This window comes from Thermobia domestica, chromosome 6, assembly GCF_964235325.1.
Source record: "Thermobia domestica chromosome 6, izTheDome1.hap1.1, whole genome shotgun sequence".
Taxonomy (NCBI): Eukaryota; Metazoa; Arthropoda; class Insecta; order Zygentoma; family Lepismatidae; genus Thermobia; species Thermobia domestica.
In genome coordinates this window covers 225,992,642-226,016,681 of record NC_137459.1, presented here as the reverse complement: position 1 = coordinate 226,016,681, position 24,040 = coordinate 225,992,642, and the positions used below count along the sequence as shown (strand labels likewise).

The 24,040-nt window shown below is 34.0% G+C and overlaps 1 protein-coding gene across 2 annotated transcripts in view; it reads right to left on the bottom strand.

Moving 5' to 3' along the window:
* The window catches only part of Apoltp (Apolipoprotein lipid transfer particle), a 6,186,292-nt gene that overhangs the window by 4,213,584 nt on the left and 1,948,668 nt on the right, over positions 1-24,040 (bottom strand). For both annotated transcript variants that reach the window (XM_081762641.1, XM_081762640.1), the window contains exon 18: positions 1,430-1,617. In XM_081762641.1, the coding sequence (XP_081618767.1) occupies positions 1,430-1,617 (188 nt within the window). The remainder of the gene's footprint in view (positions 1-1,429; positions 1,618-24,040) is intronic.

Below are 24,040 nucleotides of genomic sequence, written 5' to 3'. Positions count from 1 at the left end.
ACTCTGATTTATGTTTTACAGTTTTCAAACAGCTCAAGTAAACACATATTTCCTTATTGTCATTACAAAAGCTACCAATAAATGTCAGACTAGTTTCCGTTGCTTCCTGAAATAAATTCCATTCCTCCTAGCCTAGTGTTTCCTCGTTCATTGATAGCAAAATCATCATTTTCTCTTTAAACAAAATCATGGACATGTTCACAAGGGTATTCATCATGTTTGACAGGTGCAGGATCTTGTAAACAAGCATAGTATACCATTGAAGACGATCTAGATCCATATCTTTTGAGGTGCCATTCTGAGGGTTCCTCACCGTAGAAACACTTTGGCAGAAATCAACAACTACGTTTAGCGCAGATTTGAATCAACGCCCTTAGCCGTTTGACAGGATTTGGTTCCAGTTGTCAATTAGCTTTAATTTCTCCAGTTTCCATCCAGAGAGTAGAATACGCCGGAAAGATACATTCGTTATCCCAGACGACAAGGACGACGCGTGTCACCCAGGACTCATCCAGGCTAGTGCTCATCCTTTATTCTCATAACCTTACTTTTTTCCCGTCACCTTTCAAGTTAGTCTTTTTTTTTTTTTTTTTTTACAAAATTGAATCATTTGAATTTTATTTACATTCAAACATAACCCTTTACAGTTAAGTTCCGTGCAGGACATCAGTTTTCTTCCCCACAATTTCCATCCCCAAGTTTAGCATTTAGCAATCATAATCTGAGCTATTAACTGATGTTCCCAACAGGGCACAGTATGTAATCTACAAAAAACTATACTCTTTGAAACTAAAAAAAGGGAAAGAAAGAAATGTCAACATTGGTACAGGTTTGTTGAAGTTACGCGTGAATATGAGCACAATTAAGTCGATTAATTACCATATTAACACTATCAGTTGTGGGGAATGCCACAGTCTAGCTCCACAGTCTATCATTATGTCATGACGAAATTTATGTAAAACCACTGGAAAAGTATACTTAATAAAGAAAGACAGAGAAACATTAATATCGTTGCATAAATACGAGTACAGTAACAGTCAAGGAAATCATAATATATATTATGATTTTCTTGTTTGTTACTGTGTTTCTACCTAGGTATTATGCACTGATGAAAGTGGGTTTGCATCCGGGACGCATTTTTTTTTAAATTTAATATTTTATCGAGGTTCATACTTCAAACGTTTTATTAAATTGAATTAAATGATAAAGTGAATTTGCATTTTTTTAGTTGATTTTTAGAATTCTTCTCTTGCTACAAATGAATTACATGGAAACCTATACACATACACAAGAAAATAAAATACATTTGTGAAGGAAAATTCGTAAGTATACTCAGAAACATACATAACTTTCAGAGCATAATATATTAGAACTCCATATATACAATACAGTTTCGGTGGAGTTTAGCAAAGAACTTTAAAACAATTACCTTGGTCTAATCTTGCTCTCTAAATCCAATTCTCCAGAACGGAGAAAATTGTCTGCTTTTAAGGAACCAGACATTTTGATATTGACTCCTGCCGTTCCAACTGCATTTAAGTTTAGTGGAAGGCCAGCACTTGTGGGAATTATGTACATGGCATCAAGAAACATTGTAGATTTCTCGTAGTTCACTTCCTGAAAGAATGTAAGCGTGTTTAAATATAAAGGTAAAGAAAATAATAATAACAAAATAAAATAAAAGAGTTTAGTGTGCTGAGAAACTAGTTTAAATTAATATTATAAAGCGTTACGGAGATTCGTTGGTCCGTTATGAAAGTTACGTTTTAAGTTCATATTCGAACAAAAACATAAGCTTTAGACATTTGTTTTTTGTTTGTTTTTTTTCAACTATTTCCAATGACTCATTCCCATCATAATTGGACGGGCCGTAGAAGGCTATGCCTTCTCTATGACCAGTATCAAACAATTGTAAGTGTAATGCTTAACCTTGAATAACACATGTTAGGGTTAAATTCAAGTCATTCAAAGCCTACTTTTCTACTCAAAGTCACTAAATTGTATCGAACTTTCTAGGTCACTATATATGATTTTCTTATAATTCACGTTATTAGTGATTGCTTAAACTTTCAAATCTACTATTAGTATATTAACAATAACGAGAATTACCAACAAGTAATTCATTTGAATATTCACGTGAAGAACTTTGGCAAATTGCCTTCTTTTCGATATTGTCTGAAAACGTTCCATGGCATTTTCATATTATTTCCAATAGATAAGAACACAAGAGGTCATTTCAGTTTTATAGTAGTGAATTCCATTGTTGGATAGTAGGATGCCTGACGATTCACCCGAAGTTATTACGGGTAGTTTTTGAAAATGTTATGTGATAACTTGAAAGGAGAACAGTTAATTTGTGTGTGTGTGAGTTGTTTTGCGTTTCTAAAAATTACTTTCTTTTAGGAGAGCAATGTTCTTGATTTTTCTGCCCTTGTTTATCGTTATAGTGAAATAATTGAACAGTGTTCGACAATACATATTCGTGTGTTAAAGAAAGAAAGTCAACTGTGATACATCCCAACGAACGCGGAAATATCAACCGTCCTGGTTTCCCCAATGTTAGGCATCGTTGGTATTGGAAATATGGGCGTACGACCGAAGTGGTGCAAAATGTGCTTTCCTGAGTGCAACATGAGAAAATACTGTCTGAAACCGTGGTCGTAAATAGCGTAATTGCGAAATATTTACATCTGCTAAAGAAGTATAAAATTGTTGTTCATATGACCTACACCTCATATACCATCGAACAGTAGACTACTAGTTCAAAACTTCACAAAGAACATCTTTCAGGTGACAGGTGGAAGTCCGTAGTACATTAGAACGAGACATGAGTGTTTCTGACATATGATAAAATAAAGACAGGTAAAGTTTCAACATTTATCGCCATAGAACGAAACGACATTATATAGCGGCAGGGAATTTTGTGCAATCGGTTCAGGATCAAAAGGAAACAAACCATCACAAACCATAATACTATATCTGAACTAGAAGTGGTTGAAATTTCTAGTACTTTTGGCTTCAACGCTAACCTCCACAGAGCAAAAAGCGGTAAGACATATTGAGATTTTTTTTTTTTTTTTTGCAATCGATTAAACTTCCGAAGAGTACGTTCTATCGCCTTTTCTTAACTCTCTATAATCCGGGAGGTGTTAAAATTAGCAATTTCCAATTTTAACCTTTAGAACCATTGAACAGAAATAGTAATATATAGCACAAATGGTTTTCTTCAATCGATGTAGGCTACAATAATAAAGTACTGTTGCAATCCGTAGCACTTTAACAAAAACGAAAATGGTTGATATTTTCTACTACTTTCGGCATCAATATTGCTTTCCGTAGATCAAAAACGGTAAGAGATATCGAGATACTTTTTTTAAAAAAAAATCTCTTTTTTACCAAAGATTCTGCTTCTCAAGAGTAGTTTTTATCTCCTCCCTTAACACTCTATTCAATTAGGAATGGAATGAAATTAACGTTTTTTTGGTTTCAACATTTATCGTCATAGAACAAAACAGTAGGGCATAGTGAGTAATGGCTTTTTGATATGGACTCAGCGTCCGAGGAACAGGTTCTATCTTTGATCTTATTAATGTATTGTAATCAGTAGATATACATGCTAGCTCAAGTTTGAGTATTGAATTCTCAAACTTTGGTAATCTATTGTAGTTTTACATTGTTTAAAGAAACTCATTTGTCAAATATATTGCCTGAAGTGTTTCGGTATTTATGAGTATTGTTTTATAATTATGTAGTGATGCAATAGAAATGAAGTGTGAAAGAACGGCTGTATTCCAACATAAGCCAACAAGAGATGATTAACTGCAAGTACAACAATAATAAGTTGGTAACTGAACGAAAACTCGAAGCTGATAAGCCAGCAATTGAAGATTCGAATACGCACTACGATAAACTTTTTTGACTGAAATTATTAAATAACTAAAAGAATGGAAGGTTGACAGCAAAACTTTAGAGAAGCCTGAAAGTAACGCCATTAACATAGTGATACAGTGATGCGAATCATTGGCAGTGCTTGCCAGTAGTTAAAATATGACCAATAATACGTAAAATAGGTTAGATCATTGAATGTTTTTTATTTAAAAAAAGATGCTTTTATTAGTGTGGATTTCTCTACTTTACTTCTACGACCATGTACCTGCAAGCGTTTAACAAGGCCTATGCATTTTTGTATTGTTCTCCTATCATCCCCTATTATGTTTGCATCATTAGCATACTCTATATCCCGGTGAATATCATTCAGCTCTAGGCCCTACTTGCTTTCTTAGATTTTTCTTATAACGTACTCCAGTACAAAGTTCAATAATAATAGCGATAACGATAGTAGTTTCAGGCCATTCTCTACCTAAAATCTCCAATAATTTCAACAGCATTTGGGATCAATCTTGCTAATATAACGTACGAGAGGATTTTATAAGAGGTTCACAGAAAAGTAATTCCTGGATATTGGCTATTAAAATAAGTTCTGTCTGCATTCTTGTGAATTGGAATACTGATGATTTGGTGGCTCAGTGATAAAGCGTTCACCTCTTGTGCATCGTGTCCTTGGTTCGATCACAGCTCGCGCCAAGTGAACTTTGTGGTGGAAAAACACCGTGTGCGTAGGTTTTCTCGGGTTTCTTCCGTTTCCTCCCACTTTTTTCCATACCAACAGTTCATTCATTTCTCATCATCACCGTCTTCTTTAGCTTAGCCGGCATAACCATGGGACGTAAAACTTAAAGATTTCATTTCTTGTGCAAATTCTTCCATTTTTCAGATGAGGAGAATTACTTTGTGTATCTTGTTCCACAATTTTCCCCCTCCAGATAAAATTATCTCAGCCACAATTTCGTCTCTCCCGGAAGAGTTTGTTTCTTCAATTTCTTTATAGCAATCTCTACTTTTGTTCGGCTAGGCTCTGAAATATATGGTTCTGCGCTGTACGTTTCGTATTTTCATGGATATTAGTTTTTGACTGTATATTGAGAAAATCGTCAAATAAATCTTCCCAGCTTTCAAGACGTCAGTAACAATTGTTGATTCTGGTTTCTTCAATATATAAGCGCGAGTTTGTTGCTTTATTAAATTGATTGATATCCTTACACACGTCTCGAATGCTTTTATTTTTACTGTTATACCCAAGCTCTTTCACCTCAGTTTTAAAAAAATCGCGTTTCTTTTCCTACATAGGTATCCTCAGTACTAGTGCACTCCGAAACTTCTAAAACCGAGAATCTATTACAAACTTCAATTCGGTATTCCCCTCCCAGCTAGCACTCCTCTAATTTCTTTTCCATATGTTGAATTTTTTTTTATTATTGAACGATAATCTCTCTCTTATTATCGCTGCTACTAGATAGTAATCAGAGTCACAGTCGGTTCTTCTGAACGACAAAACATAAATCATGCTAGATTGTCTTCTTCTATCTACTAAGATGTGATCAATTTGATTATTAATTTTTCCACCTTGTGAGGTTCAAGTATATTTGTCAACATCGCGATGATGGAATTTTGTACTCATCACGATAACGTTTTTATTATTGCAAGCTTCACAAGTCTAACGGTGTTAACGCAGTAGATATCTCTGGATATCCCCTGGATAGACGGCCGAGTCAGCGAAATTTGATCTTGTTTTCCTGGAATTGGGAGGCAAGTTTCGACAAGCCTTTAGTTGTTATGATCATAGCCTTTTACAGCTACCACAGGACCCCGTGGGAAAATGTTGGTTTGCTGTTTCTATGCTCATAGTCTTGGATGCTCATAATCTTGGACGGCTATCGGATCTTCGTGAGAGTCCTATCAGTTATCACGATCGAAGCTTCCCAATTGATTGATTGATTTTCGTCTTTTCGTTATTTTTGTTGTGGGAAACGGGTGTTGCTATGCTCATAGTCTTGGATGCTGATAATATTGGCCGGCTATCGGATCTTCATCAGGGTCCTTTTAGTTATCACGATCGAAGCTTTCCAATTGATTGATTGATTTTCGTCTTTTCGTTATGTTTGTTGTGGGAAACGGGTGTTGCTATGCTCATAGTCTTTGATGCTCATAATCTTGGACGGCTATCGGATCTTGATGAGAGTCCTATCAGTTATCACGATCGAAGCTTCCCAATTGATTAATTATCACGATCGAAGCTTCCGAATTGTTTGATTGATTTTCGTCTTTTCGTTATGTATTTAATAGCTATTTTGCATAGCATAGGTTAGCTATTTTAGACCTTTACCCCAATCCTTTGATATTTAGTGATCGAAGCACTCCAATTTGATTGGTCTTCGCCTTTCCCCTACTCGTTCCTCCTGGGAAACCGAAGAGCATACTTAATGTCTTAAAATATTCAATGCTTTCTCATCGAGAATCGAACCTGAGCCCTAAAGATGGTTTCATTTTGGAAACTCTCTCATTGAAATCGAACGCAAGACCAGTACTTCACGATTTAGAGTTGAATTAATCCTTGCATGAAAAATAAAAGAATTTTACGTATTGATTTTAGCGTAGCATATGATATGTACATTGTTCGAAGCTCTTCATTTCGAAGCACTATAATGCTTTCAAGTGTTCAATGCTCCCTTTCTCTCTCTCTATCAGCGAGAATTAACCTTGATTGTAGCTTCGCTAACTTACGATTCCTTGCATGAAAAAAAAAAAGAATTTCACTTCGTTTCACGACAGAAAGGAACGAATTAACTTAATGTCTTAAAATATTCAATGCTTTCTCATCAAGAATCGAACCTGAATCCTATTATTATTATTATTATTATTTTGGGAGTGAAAAGTGAAACAGATAACTAACCTTGATTGTAACTTCGTTAACTTACGATATAAAGACTGTACACAAAAATCTACTTTGGTAGGGAGCTGGGATCGAATTTGGTACTTCATGATTTTAAAGTTGAACTATTAAAATATTCAATGCTTTCTCTCCGAGAATCGAACCTGAATCCTATTATTATTATTATTATTATTATTATTATTATTATTATTATTATTATTATTGTTGTTGTTGTTGTTGTTATTTTGGAGGTGAAAGTGAAAGAGATAACTAACCTTGATTGTAGCTTCGTTATCTTACGATATAAATGTTCTGTACACAAAAATCCACTTTGGTAGGGAACTGGGATCGAATTTTGTACTTCATGATTTTAGAGTAGAACTAGTCCTTGCATGAAAAAAAAATTTTCACATTTATAGCACTTCGTTTCACGACAGAAAGGAACGAGTTAACTTAATGTCTTAAAATATTCAATGCCCAAACATCCACTTTGGTAGGGAGCTGGGATCGAATTTGGTACTTCATGATTTTAGAGTTGAACTAGTCCTTGTATGAGAAAAAAGAATTTCACTTCGTTTCACGATAGAAAGGAACGAATTAACTTAATGTCTAAAAATATTCAATGCTTTCTCACCGACAGTCGAACCTGAACCCTAAATACGCTTTTATTTTGAAAGTTCTCTCACCGGAATCGAACGCAAGACCAGTACTTAGACGAAAGACGCAAGTTTCTCCAATGGTATACTGAACATCAAAACGATACCTTTAAAATGAAAGAAGAACTCATCAAATATTCTGTACAGGATGTTGAAGTATTACGCCAAGCATGTATTTCCTTTATGAATACATTTGAATCTGAAACAAATGTAAATCCCTTACTTGAATGCATTACAATCGCCAGTACATGTAATTTGGTATATCGTAAAAATTTCTTAAAGGAATATACGATTGGTATCATACCAAAGAACGGGTATCGATGGAAAGATGTCCAATCAGTTGAAGCAGTACAATGGATAGCTTGGGAAGAAAGAACAAGAAACATACAAATTACCAATGCTGCACGTAGTAAAGAAAAACGAATTGCATCAATGAAAGTAGATGGTGTATGGACAGATCGCAACACAGGAAGAATACACGTGTGGGAATATGAAGGCAATTTTACACATGGATGTATCTACTGTTACCCTAACGACAGAGATAAACCCATCTATAGCAATGCTACAGATACCATGGAATTTCGATATGATGCAACAAAGAAGAAAATCCAAAAATTAAAAGATTTTTGCTGTGAAGTGCATGAAATATGGGGCTATGAATTTAAAAAACAATTGGCAGGAAATGAAGAGATGAAGAAGTATGTTAGTAATCATCCGTATACAAAGAAATCACCATTAAATCCTCGTGCCGCTTTTTATGGAGGACGTGTGAATGCCATACGTTTGTATCATAAAGCACAAGAATCTGAAGGAGAAACCATTGAGAATAAATATGTTATTTCGTAGTACCCATATATCTCTAAGACTAAGAAGTTTCCAATTCGTCATCCTACTATCTATCTGCCTGGAGATTCAAAAATTCCCACCATTGAAGAAGTTGAAGGATTAGTTAAACTAAGTATTCTACCTCCAAAAAAATCTCTTACACGCAGTACTTCCTTACAAGTCAAATAATAGATTGATGTTTCCACTTTGTCGTACCTGTTGTGATGAATTAAACCAGTCATCTTGTAATCACAGCGATGAAGACCGAGTTCTATATGGTACATGGGTAGCAGATGAAGTAAGAAAAGCATTAGAAAAAGGATACAAAATAATAGATATTCATGAAATTTGGGCATATGATGTAGTTCAATATGATGAAGGAACAAAAAGTGGCGGCTTATTTGCAGAGTACATAAACAACTTCCTGAAAGCAAAAACGGAAGCTAGTGGATGGCCATCATGGTGTGAAACAGATGATCTAAAGCAGAAGTACATTCAGCAATTTTATGAAAAGGAAGGAATACGTCTCGATGAAAATAAAATTCAATATAATCCAGCACTTAGAAGTTTAGCTAAATTAATGCTACATTCATTTTGGGGAAAATTTGGACAACGTGAGAACATGGGTCATGTAAGCATTATTAATGATCCAAAGGAATTATATGAGACATTAACATCTCATGATATAGACGTTCATCAAATATTTCCAGTAAATGATGATATGATATATGTATATTGGCAATACACAGATAAAGTTCCTGTTTCACTACCAACAGTAAACGTCGTCATAGCCGCATACACAACAGCTCAAGCAAGATTAGAATTGTACAAGTATTTAGAACAAAAGCAAAAAAGAGTATTGTATTTTGATACAGATTCAGTCATTTATACGCAAAAACCTGGTGAAACTACAATTCCAACTGGTGACTTTTTAGGCGATTTAACAAATGAAGTACTCGAGTATGGTAAAGAGGCCTATATTTCAGAATACGTCTCGGCTGGACCCAAGAACTATGTATTACGTATTTTTGATCCCAGTACGAAGAAGGAGTTTCAAGTATGCAAGATACGGGGCTTTTCATTAAACTATGAATCTTCAAAGCACCTAAATTTTGATGTAATGAAGCAAATGATAGTAGCTAATGAAGAGGATGCGGAAGAAGAAGAAGAATAATCTCGTCCCACTGAAGTCAAAATTACCAATGAGAAAAAAATGCCGTAGGAAAGACCATACTATCGTCAGCATGCCCGAAACAAAAATTTATACGATAAATTATATTAAACGACGTAGAATACCAAATTCACATGATACTCTTCCATATGGCTACACTACTTCCAACAAAAGAAAAGGAGAAATGTAATAAGGCCCTTTATAAATATACGTATGAAGAAAGAATGATCATACTCTTTAACATGGACACGACGTGGAAACATCCCTTTCCACGAAAAGTGGTTAGTGGCTATTGTTGAAATTCATTATCCTCATTCAATATTAAATACTAATGAAGAAAATAATACATTTTTTTACAAACCTGCAAAAAGTGATGAATGGAAATTTATAACTATTCCTGTACGTTATTACACTGACATATCAGAATTGATATAGATAATAAATTCGTACAACAGATTCACAAATTTATATATTTCTTATACTCGTGAGAGTAATACCTGTTTTATACGACGTCTTCATAAAAACATAGATGTAGACGTTGCATTATCACCAGGTGTTAATGCGATGTTGGGGTTTGATCGAAACGTTGATTTAAAGGATATGCAACAAGGCCAAAGCATTCCAAATTTACGTTTAGGACTTCCATCTACAATGTATGTGTATTGTGATATAATTCAATCTGTATTTGTTGGAGATACAGTTGCACCATTATTACGTATCATAAATATGAATCCTGTGAATCATACATTTGGAAGTAGTGCTATAGAAATTTTTAATCCTCCGCATTATATGCCTATAGAGAAGATGCATTTTGAACACATCAAAATATATATAAGAGATATTAGAGACTCTCCACTGGCATTCACTTTCGGAACTGTATGCGTTAAACTACATTTTCGACCAGTGCGTCAACATCGACAAATATGATTAATCCATATTTACAATATTATCAAAAACAAGCTCTTTCTGGAACTAGAAACGTTTATGTTGGATCCCCTTATCAAGTTGGACATGGTATTGGAAGTTTCCTTGGAGGATTATTTCGTTCTGTCATGCCACTAGTAAAACAAGGAGCTAAAACTATAGGAAAGGAATTATTAAAATCTGGAGCAAACGTTATTACTGATGTCATCATCGATAATCAACCTATAAACGAATCCTTTCATCAACGAATGGGTGAAGCGAGATCCGTCTTGCAAGATAAAGCAAAAAAAAAATAAACTGAAATCTATGCTAGGATCTGGATATCAACGAAGGAAAAGAAGAATTACACATCATTCCATCTTTAACCCTTCATCATTACACATCATCAAGCGTAAGAAGAAGAAGAACAAGAGGAAACGTACACAGAGAACAAAGAAAAATCAGTCTTATAAGAAGAGGAAGTTATCACACGATATCTTTGATTAAATCATCACCATCATGGCTTTCTTACATCATCAATCCTGCGAGTGTGTAAAATGTGAACTAGATATTTTTTCTGCAAAACCAACGCAAACCAGTATATTGGATAATCATGTTGTTACATACAAACCAATCAGTTCACTAGCTGATTATGCTCCTATAGAGTTTGTCATACCAGGAACAAGTGATGAATACATAGATCTACCACATACTCTTCTTTACATCGAAGCTCAAATCGTTAAGCCTGATGGATCAGCAATTGTTGAACGTGATAAAGCTGTGGCTCCTATTAATGACTTTTTAAATTCTATATTCAGTGAAGTGCAAGTGTATTTAAATAACAAACTGATTTCATTTTCATCTCATAATCATCCATATCGATCATACATTGAAAAACTGTTAAATAATGATGATTCTGCTAAAAATACTCATATTCAATGTGCATTCTGGTTTCAAGATACTGCTGGACATATGGACGCAACATCAAGTAGTAATAGAGGATTTCAACAACGTTATGAATTAAGAAAAAAAGTGCAAAATTCGACATGCTTGGACATCTTCATTGTGATATTTTTAATCAAGATAAATTTTTAATCCAAGGAGTAGAATTACGTCTCAAGTTAATTCCTGCAAAGCCAAACTTTTGTCTGATCGCTAGTGATTCGTCTGTTGAGGCTAAAGTGAATATTTTAGACGCTGCTTTACATATTAGAAAGATTAATGTTAGTCCTACAATAAAATTAGCACATAACACGCTTCTACAATCAACAACAGCCAAATATCCTCTCAAGAGTGCAAATGAACTCATTCGTCATTCCAAAGGATCTTCAATCAAAAACAATTGATATTTTATTTATGGGAGTATTACCAACTCGAGTGATTGTGGCGTTTACAAAAAATGATTCCTATACAGGAACAATAACTTCAAATCCATTTCATTTCAAACATTTTGACATCACTTTCTTCTCTCTATACATTGATGGAAAACCTGTACCTTCAAAACCATTACAGCCAAATTTCTAAAACAACCTCTATGTATCCTCATATCATACCTTATTCTGTGGATCAGGTATTCACTTTTCCAATCATGGCAACAATATTCCCCGCCTTGCCTTTCCTCAAGGATACACTATTTTTGTTTTCGACATTACTCAAGATGAAGAAGCCAGCGCTGTGCAGCATTGGAACCTTATACGTCACGGCTGTGTTCGTCTGGAAGTTCATTTTACGAAGCCTCTACCAGCACCTGTCTGATGCATAACGTATGGAGAATTCCAATCTCTCTTCGAAGTGGATCATCAGAGGAACATCATCATGGATTTTTAAAGGTACGTTATTTAAATATCATATCATATATGTACATGTCTGCATTTTTATACATTATGTCCTCTACACTAGATTTATTGAATGCTTTGCAAACAAATTCTTTATTTCACAATCATTTCATTGGCGTATATGCAACCAACCAATTACCAACACATGTTCCACTACCTGCAGCTATCATCATAAATACAGATCCCTCGAACAAACTTGGCACACACTTGATTTCCGTATATATTCATACTGACGGACGTGCCCACTACTTCGATACATTTGGATTTCCTCCATAAGTAATGCAACATATTCAAGTTCTACGTAGAAATTTTTACTTCTTATACATTTAATAATAAACAAATTCAAAGTGTGAAATCAGCCCTATGTGGTCATTATTCATATCTTTTCCTATGCTTAAAAGCTAAAGGAAAGTCCTTAAATGAATTTCGTTACACTTTCCCATCAACTCCAGAAAAAAATGATCGTCGCTTGCTGTATTTACTTTTACAGGTAATCATGTCTTCATTTTTCTTCTTCGTTTGTTTTGATTACTCTCTTTTCATATTATTGCAGGTAGTCATTTCTTCTTCTTCTTATTTATTATAATGTGTTTGTATATATTATCATTTGTAGTTTTATTTGTTCATGATTATAGATAAAATACATTTTAAGTTGCGTTTTTCATTTTTTTCATTTCAGAGAGTAAAAGATCGTAATCGTGTATATGGACATCATCATTGTACAGTATGACTTCTATCTACGTTTCATCACCATCATCAACAGCAGTAGTATCATTAATTGAACTGTGTATAGACAGCATCAGTGAACAGTATGTGGCAGCTGTGAAGTTATCATCACCTGAACAATGAAAAAAATTCTAACGTTCTTTTTTTTAAAAAAAATGCACTATACTACTATACTTAATTGTGTAAATAGTTTCATCAGCAATAAATACTTTGTATTCTTTTTTTCTCTTTGAAAACAAATGTTTTATTTCTTATTTTCTCCGTTTGCTAATAAATAAATATGTTTTATGATCAATTATACAATTAAATACACATATCATAAAACATATTTTTAAGTCATTGAATTAAAGAATTTCATAGTGTTTTTTTAAAAGATTCTAAAACTGATTTTTTTAATTCAATGATATAATCACATAACTACATAATAATAATGAATTCAAATACTTAACCAGTTATTCTTTCGTAAATTAAATCAAGTATGTGAATTTAATATTATTATTATGATAGGACTTTTGTTTTTAAAATTTTAATATTAATTATTTTAGTTACTTTTTTAAAAAAAATAAAAAAGTTCTATCATACTTAAGACAAAGTTGTATAATAATAATAATAATAATTCCAAATACTAATTTTTATTTTAACATTCATTTCAAGAATTTGAATTCATTATTATTATTATTACTATTATTATTATTATACTATCATTTATAATATACGAGGAAAAAAATATTTTATGTTAGGATTTTTTTTCTTATAAAAAATAAAAATCCTATCATATTGAGGTGTATGAAACGAACACAAAACACACACACACAAATAAACCATTTCACTTTCACTATATATATATATATATATATATATATATATATATATATATATATATATATATATATATATATATAATATTTGATATTACGTTGATTAGTATACATGAAAAAACAAATCAATTTTCTTCTTCTTTATGAAGAGACGTTCACTTCATTGATACCCTCCGAAGGATGAGTATCGGTTTCACCCCTCCATGGCTGTGTTGATACACTATCAAATAAATCAGCCATAATTGAATCTATGAGTTTTGTTTGCAAAATACTATCATTTCCAATTTTAATCGTTCACCATCAAAGTTCATATCACTGTTCTTATCAAGACAGACACTTGGAAAACTGATGTTCATCCCATTAATAGTACTCTGTTCATCTACACAGGTATGTATTCCGGCAAGTCCTCTGCATGTAAGGCACTGCAATTGTACATGATTACGAATAGTATCTGTACGCAAGTCAAAATATTCACGTAGCACAACACTACAAACTTTACTGTTTTTCACAGCATGTTCAATACATGGTAATATTTCCAAGAAATAAAGCCAATCACTTGAAGTTAAGTACACAGTGTTTCGAGGAGCATGAAGTGTTCCTTTCTTCTCTAACATCACTAATTTTTCACCCATTAGTTTTCGCACCACCAGTTCATTTTTTCGACCAAGAGATTTTATAAATGTAATTTCCACTTGAGAGTTTAAATAGTCCGTAACAAATGGGGTCAAATGTACAAGTTTCTCCCACTCTGCCAAATTTAACTCCATTCCAAACACAAGTCCTTTGCCAACACGAATCACTGGTTCAAATGTATCACTATCCAGCCCAATACAAATTAATTTGGTTTTCATTGAATTAAGTCCATATTCAACATTTAACAACTACTCTTTCTTGGTATCCATATTTGATGCACAAGCACTCAAAGACATGTTACTCCAGTCGCTGCCCAGCACAGAATAACGACGCTATGCATACAGATGACTGCGCATGCATGAAGAGGAAGTAAGGCGAAGAGGAAAATTCATGTTTCATCTTGTTTGTACATGCTACCATACACTTACGATGAGTAAACCAGTTCAGTAAATTCAAGATCGTGCATGTTACGTCCAGATACATTAATCTTCATTCCTTTATATATTAAACAGACATTCCCACTTTGTAAATACGTTAATAATGCACCATTATCTGCTTCCAATTTTTCAGTACAGCGTCCAGGTAAAATCACTTTTTCGCCTCCTTCAAATGTCACACTTGCCATCCTCCCATATACCGTTGTAATTATCTCACAGTTTACAATACGAAATGGTACTCCAATCTCCAAATCTCTCATTTTTGTAAAGGGTACCATTGATGGCTTATTAAGCTTATCTAATAAACTCATTGAAGGTGACATCTTTAAATTTTGACGTTTCTTCCTTTGCAACAGCTGCTAACAGAATGATCTACACAAGCACATACGTTCCGCTTACGCTCTTCGCAGGAGGGGTGGTGGGGTTTGGGGATTCAAATTATTAGCCAATACACGACAAGAAAACGAAAAAGACATGTTTTATCTTGTTTTTTTTACATCTGGTAGGCGTAAAAGACTATGAGCATAGCAACAGCGGGTTCCCATCACCAAAATTTTCCCACGGGCTTCTGTGGTAGCCATAAAAGGCTATGAACATAACAACTAAAGGCTTGTCGAAACTTGCCTCCCAATGCCAGGAAATGATATCGAATTCTAGGAAAACAAGATAATTTATGGTGACTTGGCCGTTTATCCAGGGGGATATCTACTAACGCCACTTTATTTATAAAGAATTTTATTCCCTAAAATCGGTTTGAAAGCATTCTCTCGACCTATCTTCTCATTCAAATATACTAATAGAATTTTCATATGGAATCGCAGGAGTTGGTCAAATATCCGTTCTACTTCTTAGTAAAAAACTTTTGTGTGTGTGTGTGTGTCGTTATCCTTATCTTCTCTTGGGGCACCTACATTTAAAGCAATAAAATCATATCATGACCCTTAAAAGTAATAAAATAAATCTATCATGAACAAATTCAATCTGTTTAATTGCTAATATTACTGGTTTGTGAACTGAAAGCCCTGTTCCTAGTTGGTGATTTTTTTTCATTCCCTGTAAAAGAATATGAAATTCCTAGTTTTCACTGCTCCCTTTTCTCCCCATTTATCTTCCAGAACTCCCGCTAAGTCCGTTATACATTTCTCTAACTCATTTGTTGCGGACTTTAACGCGCTTGAGCTATAAAAACAATTTATAATTCATGATCCGAGTGTCATGTCCATATTACTGTCCTCAGACCGTGCTAAGTTATTAGTCCTGGCTCGAGGCTTCTGTGAATATTTGTACAGCCAGCCACAAAAGTAATCCCCACAAGCGCTCTAATTCCATTACTTGGGGTCCAGGTCATTTGCGGTTGTGAGAACGCCTACACAGATAAACTCGGCCACAAAAGTAATTCCCCCCTAAGTACTCTAATTCCATTACTTGGAGTCAAGGTCATTTGCAGTTGTGAGAACTCCTAGACAGATCCTACCCAAATTACACGTAACTTTTGTCGGCACTGACAGCAGTTGGTAGCACTGAGTCAAGTCTGTATGGAAGTAAAATTGTGAGTAGATGACACACGAAACATTTATCCATTCTGTGATCAATCTCTGCGGTTCAGAGCTTGTTGTCCAATGAACATCATATGTTAATTTCAATATTGTTGTGTATGTAGTGTATTTTTCATTATATGCTGTACATTCAAAGGTATAAAAACACTAATCACATACGAAACAGAAAATGCTTGAAAGTAGCTGAAAATATCAAACCTAGAACAACTACTGGAAATAACTTTGTAAATAATTTCCTCCATTGAGAGACGTTCTCCAATTCTCATCATTCCAACATCTTTTCCTTTCTGGAGGGGAGAAGATCTTGCATGCCACACTAAGTATGCATTGAAATTGAAATTGAAACAGAAACACTTGAAAATTTTTGTCTTGCCGGGATTCGAACTCGGGTCCACCAAACAGAACTTCAATGCGCTAACCTCTCACCCTCTTCGCCATTTAAACTTCAACACAAACTAATACATAGGTAAAGTCGTTTCATGGTAAAATATAAACAAGATACTCAAATATATCCCAAACAAACAAATATAAACAAAATATAAATGAAAATATAAACAACAAAATATAAGCAACTTGTGTGTCTTAATGACTTACTCGAGATTTCGTTGTTAAAACTAGAAAAAAAAGTCATATAGACGTTTCTCAATGAGGAAAATATAACGAAACGTTCTTTATTAGTTGAGGCTACGAAATCGGCATTGCCATAATTTATGGGGGGGCAGGGGGCACCTGCCCTTCCCAGAGAAGCTCCCCGCCGTTCGAGAGGCCCTATGTTGAGACAAAATTTTCTTACTCCATATATGATAGGAACAAGAGTTTAGAAACGAAGCATCAAATAGGGCCGCCACATTACATAAAAAAAACAGCACACAAAGTAAGTAGAACAAAAATGACTCGTTGACCCATTTCAGTAAAAAATGCCCACTATTAGCGGCTCTAGAAATAATATTTATCCGTATGGCTTTGAGATTTATCAATATTGTCTCCTTAATAATTTTGTCATGTACGGAAAGGGCCCAGGTAGTAACTAACGGAACCGCAGACGTTCGCATGCGGGAGGGCCCACAGGCTCTGGGGCTCCCATAAAGATTGGAAAGAAGGGCCCCAAGAATCAGAAGAACAACTTTTCCTAGGGAGTCCAAATAAGCTTATTATTGCTTGCACCCCCAGAAAAAATCTAAGTTACGGCACCGGTCATCGGTTGCAGGTATTGTCCTGATTTATTTACATTTCGTCTTTACCACAACTTCTAATTTCCAAAGAAGAAAAGACGACAAAATTATTTTCACATTCCTTAAATTGTATCAACACGTGTAGAAATAGACAGTTCTATGTTAATGTTCCAAACTACTAGTTGATTTTCTTATGTTCATATGAGGAATGTGTGGGAAATATGAGGCCACATGATCATGAGGCTGGTGATCATGATGCGCAATCCCCTAGGCTTTCAAATTCCTCTGAAGAGCAAGGTCGGAATTTTAATTGTCATAAGTATTTATGTGTTCTTGTTCCTGTAGTGTTTAGAATACGTCCAAAGAACATGACGTGCCAGTGGCGAACAATACGCCGTTTGGGGCGATTTGTTTTAAAAAAAAATGTGAAAGCAGGAAACTCTCATTGCAGCTACCTGGATTCAAATCCCGTCGTAGCAGTTTTTAATTTTTCTGAATGGGAAGTTAATGTTTATGTAATTGCTGTTGTAATTATGTAATTTCTTTATTATTATTATTATTATTATTATTATTATTATTATTATTATTATTATTATTATTATTATTATTACCACACAAGGAAAGAAGAAGTAAGTAGTCGAAGATATTCATAATAACAGAAAAGATACAGAGTATGCCAGAGGATTACACATAAAAGCAATAATATTATTACGTTCATGGATTTACACATAGAATTATCATTCTTTGACAACAAGAAATGGAATATAAAGATTTGTTAGCTGATAACAGTAATGCATTTTGCTTCGCCCTTCTTCTAAGTAGAAAGGTGAGTTGACTTCTTAAATATGATCATTCCCGTGACTAGCGTTGTAAGTTCGATCGCAATTTGCAGTTTGTGCACAGCTACGAATAGTTCCTTAGAACTCATTGTTTAACCCATACTACAGCAGCAAGGACGTGTTTAGCTTTTATGTATTCATAAATTCTTGTCCAAACACGTTACTTGCCAGACGGTTACGAGTGAAGTTGATACAGATGATGTAATTTTGTGTTGATGGCATCTCACCTGTAAAGGATGTCGTCTCAACTCTTAGACCCAGAGAAATTGAATATTTTTCATGTTAGCATACGTCAGAAGTATTAGTTTTGTAGATTGTAAAAATTTACTGAACAGTCACACCCGGAATCAAACTCTCGTCCCCAATATTGTGTAACTAAAACTGAAGCCACTACTCTAAGACATCACTGTTCTGAGAGAAGAAAAAAGTGGAGCTGGAGATAATTCAGTAATTACACACTTTTACGATTTCAGTGTAATAATGCTGAAACTTTCTGATTTCATGATTAAATAGTAAACTATTATGCAGAAAGAATAGTTTAGCGAAGTCAACTTTAAATTGACAACTAATATGTAAGGAGGCGCTGCCATATGCTCTCGCCTCGGAATTTTTCACGGCACGATATTGGACAGATACATATATATTGAATGGAATCTGGTGCTTCAGGGCATTGGCTTATTTCTTAAGTTACTTAATTTAACTAACTTGACTCTCTTATGATCACCAATACCTTTAGGATACTTCCCGTAGATATAGAAAGGTGAAATGTAGTATCCATGCTTCGTGTAGCATAGAAGTAAACAAATGAAAGGCAACAGGATGATATTTCGCTCCGCCAAGTTCCCTTCAATGTAGTGTGTTGTTTATTCAACAAAAACACGTGAAATCCAATCAGAATATTCACAAAATATAAAATATATAGCCAAGTCTCGACTTTGCAATAATAATAATAATAATAATAATAATAATAATAATAATAATAATAATAATAATAATAATAATAATAATAATAATAATAATAATAATAATAATAAAGGAATAACAGAATTACAATATCAATTACGTAAACAATACATTCCAATCAAGAAAAATAATAAATACCACAACGGGATTCGAACCCGGGTGACTGTAATTGCGGTTCTCTGCTCTCACACTTTGCTATCAATTCCGCAGACAAAGACAACAAACTAGCAGTTGTGTTAGATAATCATAGCACACACTGTTTCTAGACGTGTTGATATAATTCAAAGAATGTTAATATAATTCAAATAGTTTCTATCGTCTTTTCTTCTTTGGAAACTAGGAGGCAAAGAAGAATTGTAGAAATGGGCACGAGCGACTTCGAGCGAGTTTTCACTCAAACTCGACTCGACTCAAAAAAGACATCTTTGAGCTCGTCCCGAGAACTCAACTCCAAAAATTTCCTCCAACATGATTTGAATTTGACTCGAGTTTCTATTCGAGTCGAGTAAAAACGAAGAAAATCGAGCCAAATGCTGTGTGCATTTTCAAGTAATTTCTTTATTTATCCTACATAAACAATATAATTATTATCAATGATGCTATTACCTGATGCTATCTGGTCACCTTAGCTCTGCTACTATCATACACTAAAAAACATATGCTTCTTCTTACACGTTGTACATTTTTCGTCCTGGTGTATGCTGCATAGGATTGCTCGTTTTAGTACTTTCTGTAAATGTTTGCACTGGACGTTGTTTGTTCAGGCGATAAATCATGGCAATTTTGGTGATAAATAGCTTCATCAGCAACAAGATCAGAACAAGTATGAAGCCTCTCTCCAACTTCCATTCTCCCACGTGTTATTTCCCTGGTGTATACTGCATAGGATTGCTCGTTTTACTACTTTCTGTAAATGTTTGCACTGGACGTTGTTTGTTCAGGCGATAAAACATGGCAATTTTGGTGATAAATAGCTTCAGCAGCAACAAGATCAGAACAAGTATGAAGCCTCTCTCCAACTTCCATTCTCCCACGTGTTATTTCGCCTGCTGCAGTGGGAAATAATACTTCCGCAAATTTGTAGTTTTAGCTATGTAAAGTTTTTGACTTTCTCGGTGATGAAAGTCAGCTTTTTTAAGAACAAAATAAACAACTGGTCTTCCAATTGAACTGACAGATCGGAGGTATTTCCTTTTAAGGGACGGTGTTTGTAGCTTTTTATCACATTCTTAAATTCTGCTACTCTTGGTGTAGTCACGCCAACAGTCTTTCTGCACTTTCGGAACGGCATTAAGTTCCTGAATAGCAATGATTCTATCCCGGATACTATGATCATTCCGACGCTTGCTATATGTTAAAATTGTCTTAAGTCCTTCGGATCCCGCCTTCGGAATCCCATCACATTTATTGGTATCCAGACTACAACATATGATACATATGTCCAGCTGTAGACTAACGTCTGAATATTTTCGGCAGGTAGCCATTTCAAATGACAAATGTTAATTCACAACACAGCCTCAAAAGGTAGAAATACATTTGTAATTTCTGTGAAGGTTGGACTTGCAAAATCCTCTTTGAAAGCACCCTATTATCTTCGCTCAATTAGATATGCTAATGCGAAAGTAGTAGCTTTCGAGGTATTAATGACTGTTGACTGACAATATCGTTAATTTTCACTTAAGGATAGTAAAGTTAAATGGTTTTCACGTTGCGTGTTTCAATAGAACTTAGACTGCTCGTTGATATTTTTCATTCAAAGAACGTCACTTTATTGCGTCACCATGTATATGTATATGGATGCAACATTAAAGCAGCATGTACTTTTGTAAAACTATACAGTCTTCCACATTGGAGGGATTGAAGTCCTCACGTAAGTCTATTTCTTAGTACATTAAGTTATTCTATACAATATTATTTTATGCACTTTAGATGCTTATTTTAGCAACTTTGGAAACCCTGTATACACTACCCCAACTTGGATAGGAGTGGGTTTTTAATGTTTCAATCTTGGATGGATTCTGGATCAAATAAGACCGAAGTCAGCTTTATACCAATTATTTCTATCTCGAATGCTAGTACGCCTGCATTATCAGTGTGGCAAGCAAGATCTTCTCTTCTCTAGAAAAAAAAAAAAAAGATGTTGGAATAAGGAGAATTGGAGAACGTCTGTCAATGGAGACAGTAATTCACAAACTTACTTTCAGTAGTTGTACTAGATTTGATATATACGTCTACATTCAAGCATGTTCTAATTCATGTGCTATCAGTGTTTTTTATTTATTTGAATATACCGTATATGCTAAAATAATACATTACATACACACAACAATATTGAGATTAATATATGGTGTTCATTGGACACCACGCACTGAACCAGAGTGATTCATCTCAGAATGGAGAAATGTTTCGTGCCTCATCTACTCACAAGTTTACTTGCCTAAAGACCCGACTCATTGCTACCAACCGCTGTCAGTGCCGAGAAAATTGGGTTGCATCTGTCCAGGAGTTTTCACAACTGCAAATTACCTGGATCTCAAGTAATGGAATCAGAGTATTTAGGTGGGGGGGATACTTTCGTGGTTTGCAGTACATGTTCATACTTGGTTATCATTGCTACGCATTCACAATTATTTGACCTATTGTGCTCATAGTTGTCTCAATTAAAAGATAAGGAACCAAGTTTTCGCCCTAGTAAATATGCTAGCCAATGCAGATCGCTGTTTTCCTATACAGGATTATTCTCACCTTCTCTGCGACAGTCTTTGTAGATTGAATTTCTCCATTATATTGATGCAAGTTTAAGAATAAATTAACAGGAGAAACAAATAGAAGACCGATACAAACATCACTATATAATAAAATGAGAACAATTGCGAATATTCGTTTTATTAACCTGGTTCATATTATCTAAATTAATCAAACTTCATTAGAAAAAGAGGAAACGTTTATTTTCCATCTGCATATCAGCTTTCATCTGCAATTATGTATAAACAGGTACGTATTAACTATTATTAACATTATTAACTATTTGCTTTTGTCTTCTTTTCTTGGGAAAGTGCATAGAATAAAGCATTTTCTGCCCAAGGATGCATGATATATGGTTCCCGAACAATGGGAATTACATGAATTGTGTTGTGGGTACAATTTGTATAAGAATCCTGGACCGTAAAATTGAATAATAATATACAAAACATACAGCTTTTCTCATTACAACAAAGAGATTACACCTCGTATAGTAATGAATTTGACACTTTATCTTTTAAATGTCTTTATAAACAAGATAATTGCTTTTCCTATATATTTTAGAGAATCTTCCGTAATCAATATTTTACATTATACATATATATATATATATATATATATATATATATATATATATATATATATATATATATATATATATATATATAATGTAAAATATTGATTACCGAAGATTCTCTAAAATATATAGGAAAAGCAATTATCTTGTTTATAATTATATATATATATATATATATATATATATATATATATATATATATATATATATATATATATATAATTCATTTTATATCCATTTACTTCCATTTCAAATTAATTATTATTAAAAAGAAAAAAATGATTCTTCATAAAATAGTAGTGCAAGCCAATATATGTATATGTAAATTTAAGATTTTTCATATGTTATCACCAAATTAGTCGTACATTTATATGTTGTAATAGACGTAAGTGTAAATCATTACATAAGCAAAGATAGTGATTGTTTAGAAGTAAATCGGTTATAAGGACACAGAAAATAAAATTACACACATTGTTCGAAACCTAATCTATGATATACATACTTGTAAATCAAAGGAACCTTAAGAGATTGGTTAAAACTACTAACAGAAGATGATAACCAATTAGGAAAACTCAAACAAATTAAAAGGAATTGTAATTAAAATGACGTTGAACATGATATTCACGGAATATTACACTGTCCTTTCCCATATGCTTCACCCTGACAGTCAATCTGAATTGTTAAAATTACACAAAATACTAGAACGAAAACATTATATTTAAAGATACTAAGAATAACACAATGCTCTAAAAGCTGGCCTATACTTAAATTAACTTTAAGTTCATATGGTTAGATGCATTCAAATAATTATAATGAATGTAACTTCCCATACAATGGATAATGATCCTTATATTCTGTTACAATCTGTTCCATGTACTTAAGTTGTTCCAAGACGTTATTAGGCATAATCATGCATGTGAAACATTTCCTTACAATGGACTTTCGGAACTTTCACTTACTTTCGGAATGAAGTAATTACTTGTTTTTTTTTTTGATTCCTTGTTCCATTCTTCATCTAAGCTTTCGTTCCACCAACCTGTTAATATTATATGAGCCTTTAAGTGGTTAATGGGATTTTCTTCTACCAAGCACAGCTTCATCTCCTGTTTTCCACGATACATACAATTGTCATCTGACGTACTAAGATTTCCAATTCTATATGTCATAGTTTTTATTAAGAAAAATCCTGACTCCTTGTCACAAATTTCCGGAGCAACTTTGGTAACATTGCAAGAGCAAATACATCATTCCCGTCTCGTCGAATGTTGTATATTCTTCTTACTGCAGTTCTGTGTCCACGATACTGATAATGCGTTGGAGTCGATATTACATATCCACTGTTTCGACAAAAGAAAATAATCGGACAATCTAGAGTTGCTGCGAAATTAAAACCTGCGTGTCAATCACCTTCACTTGCT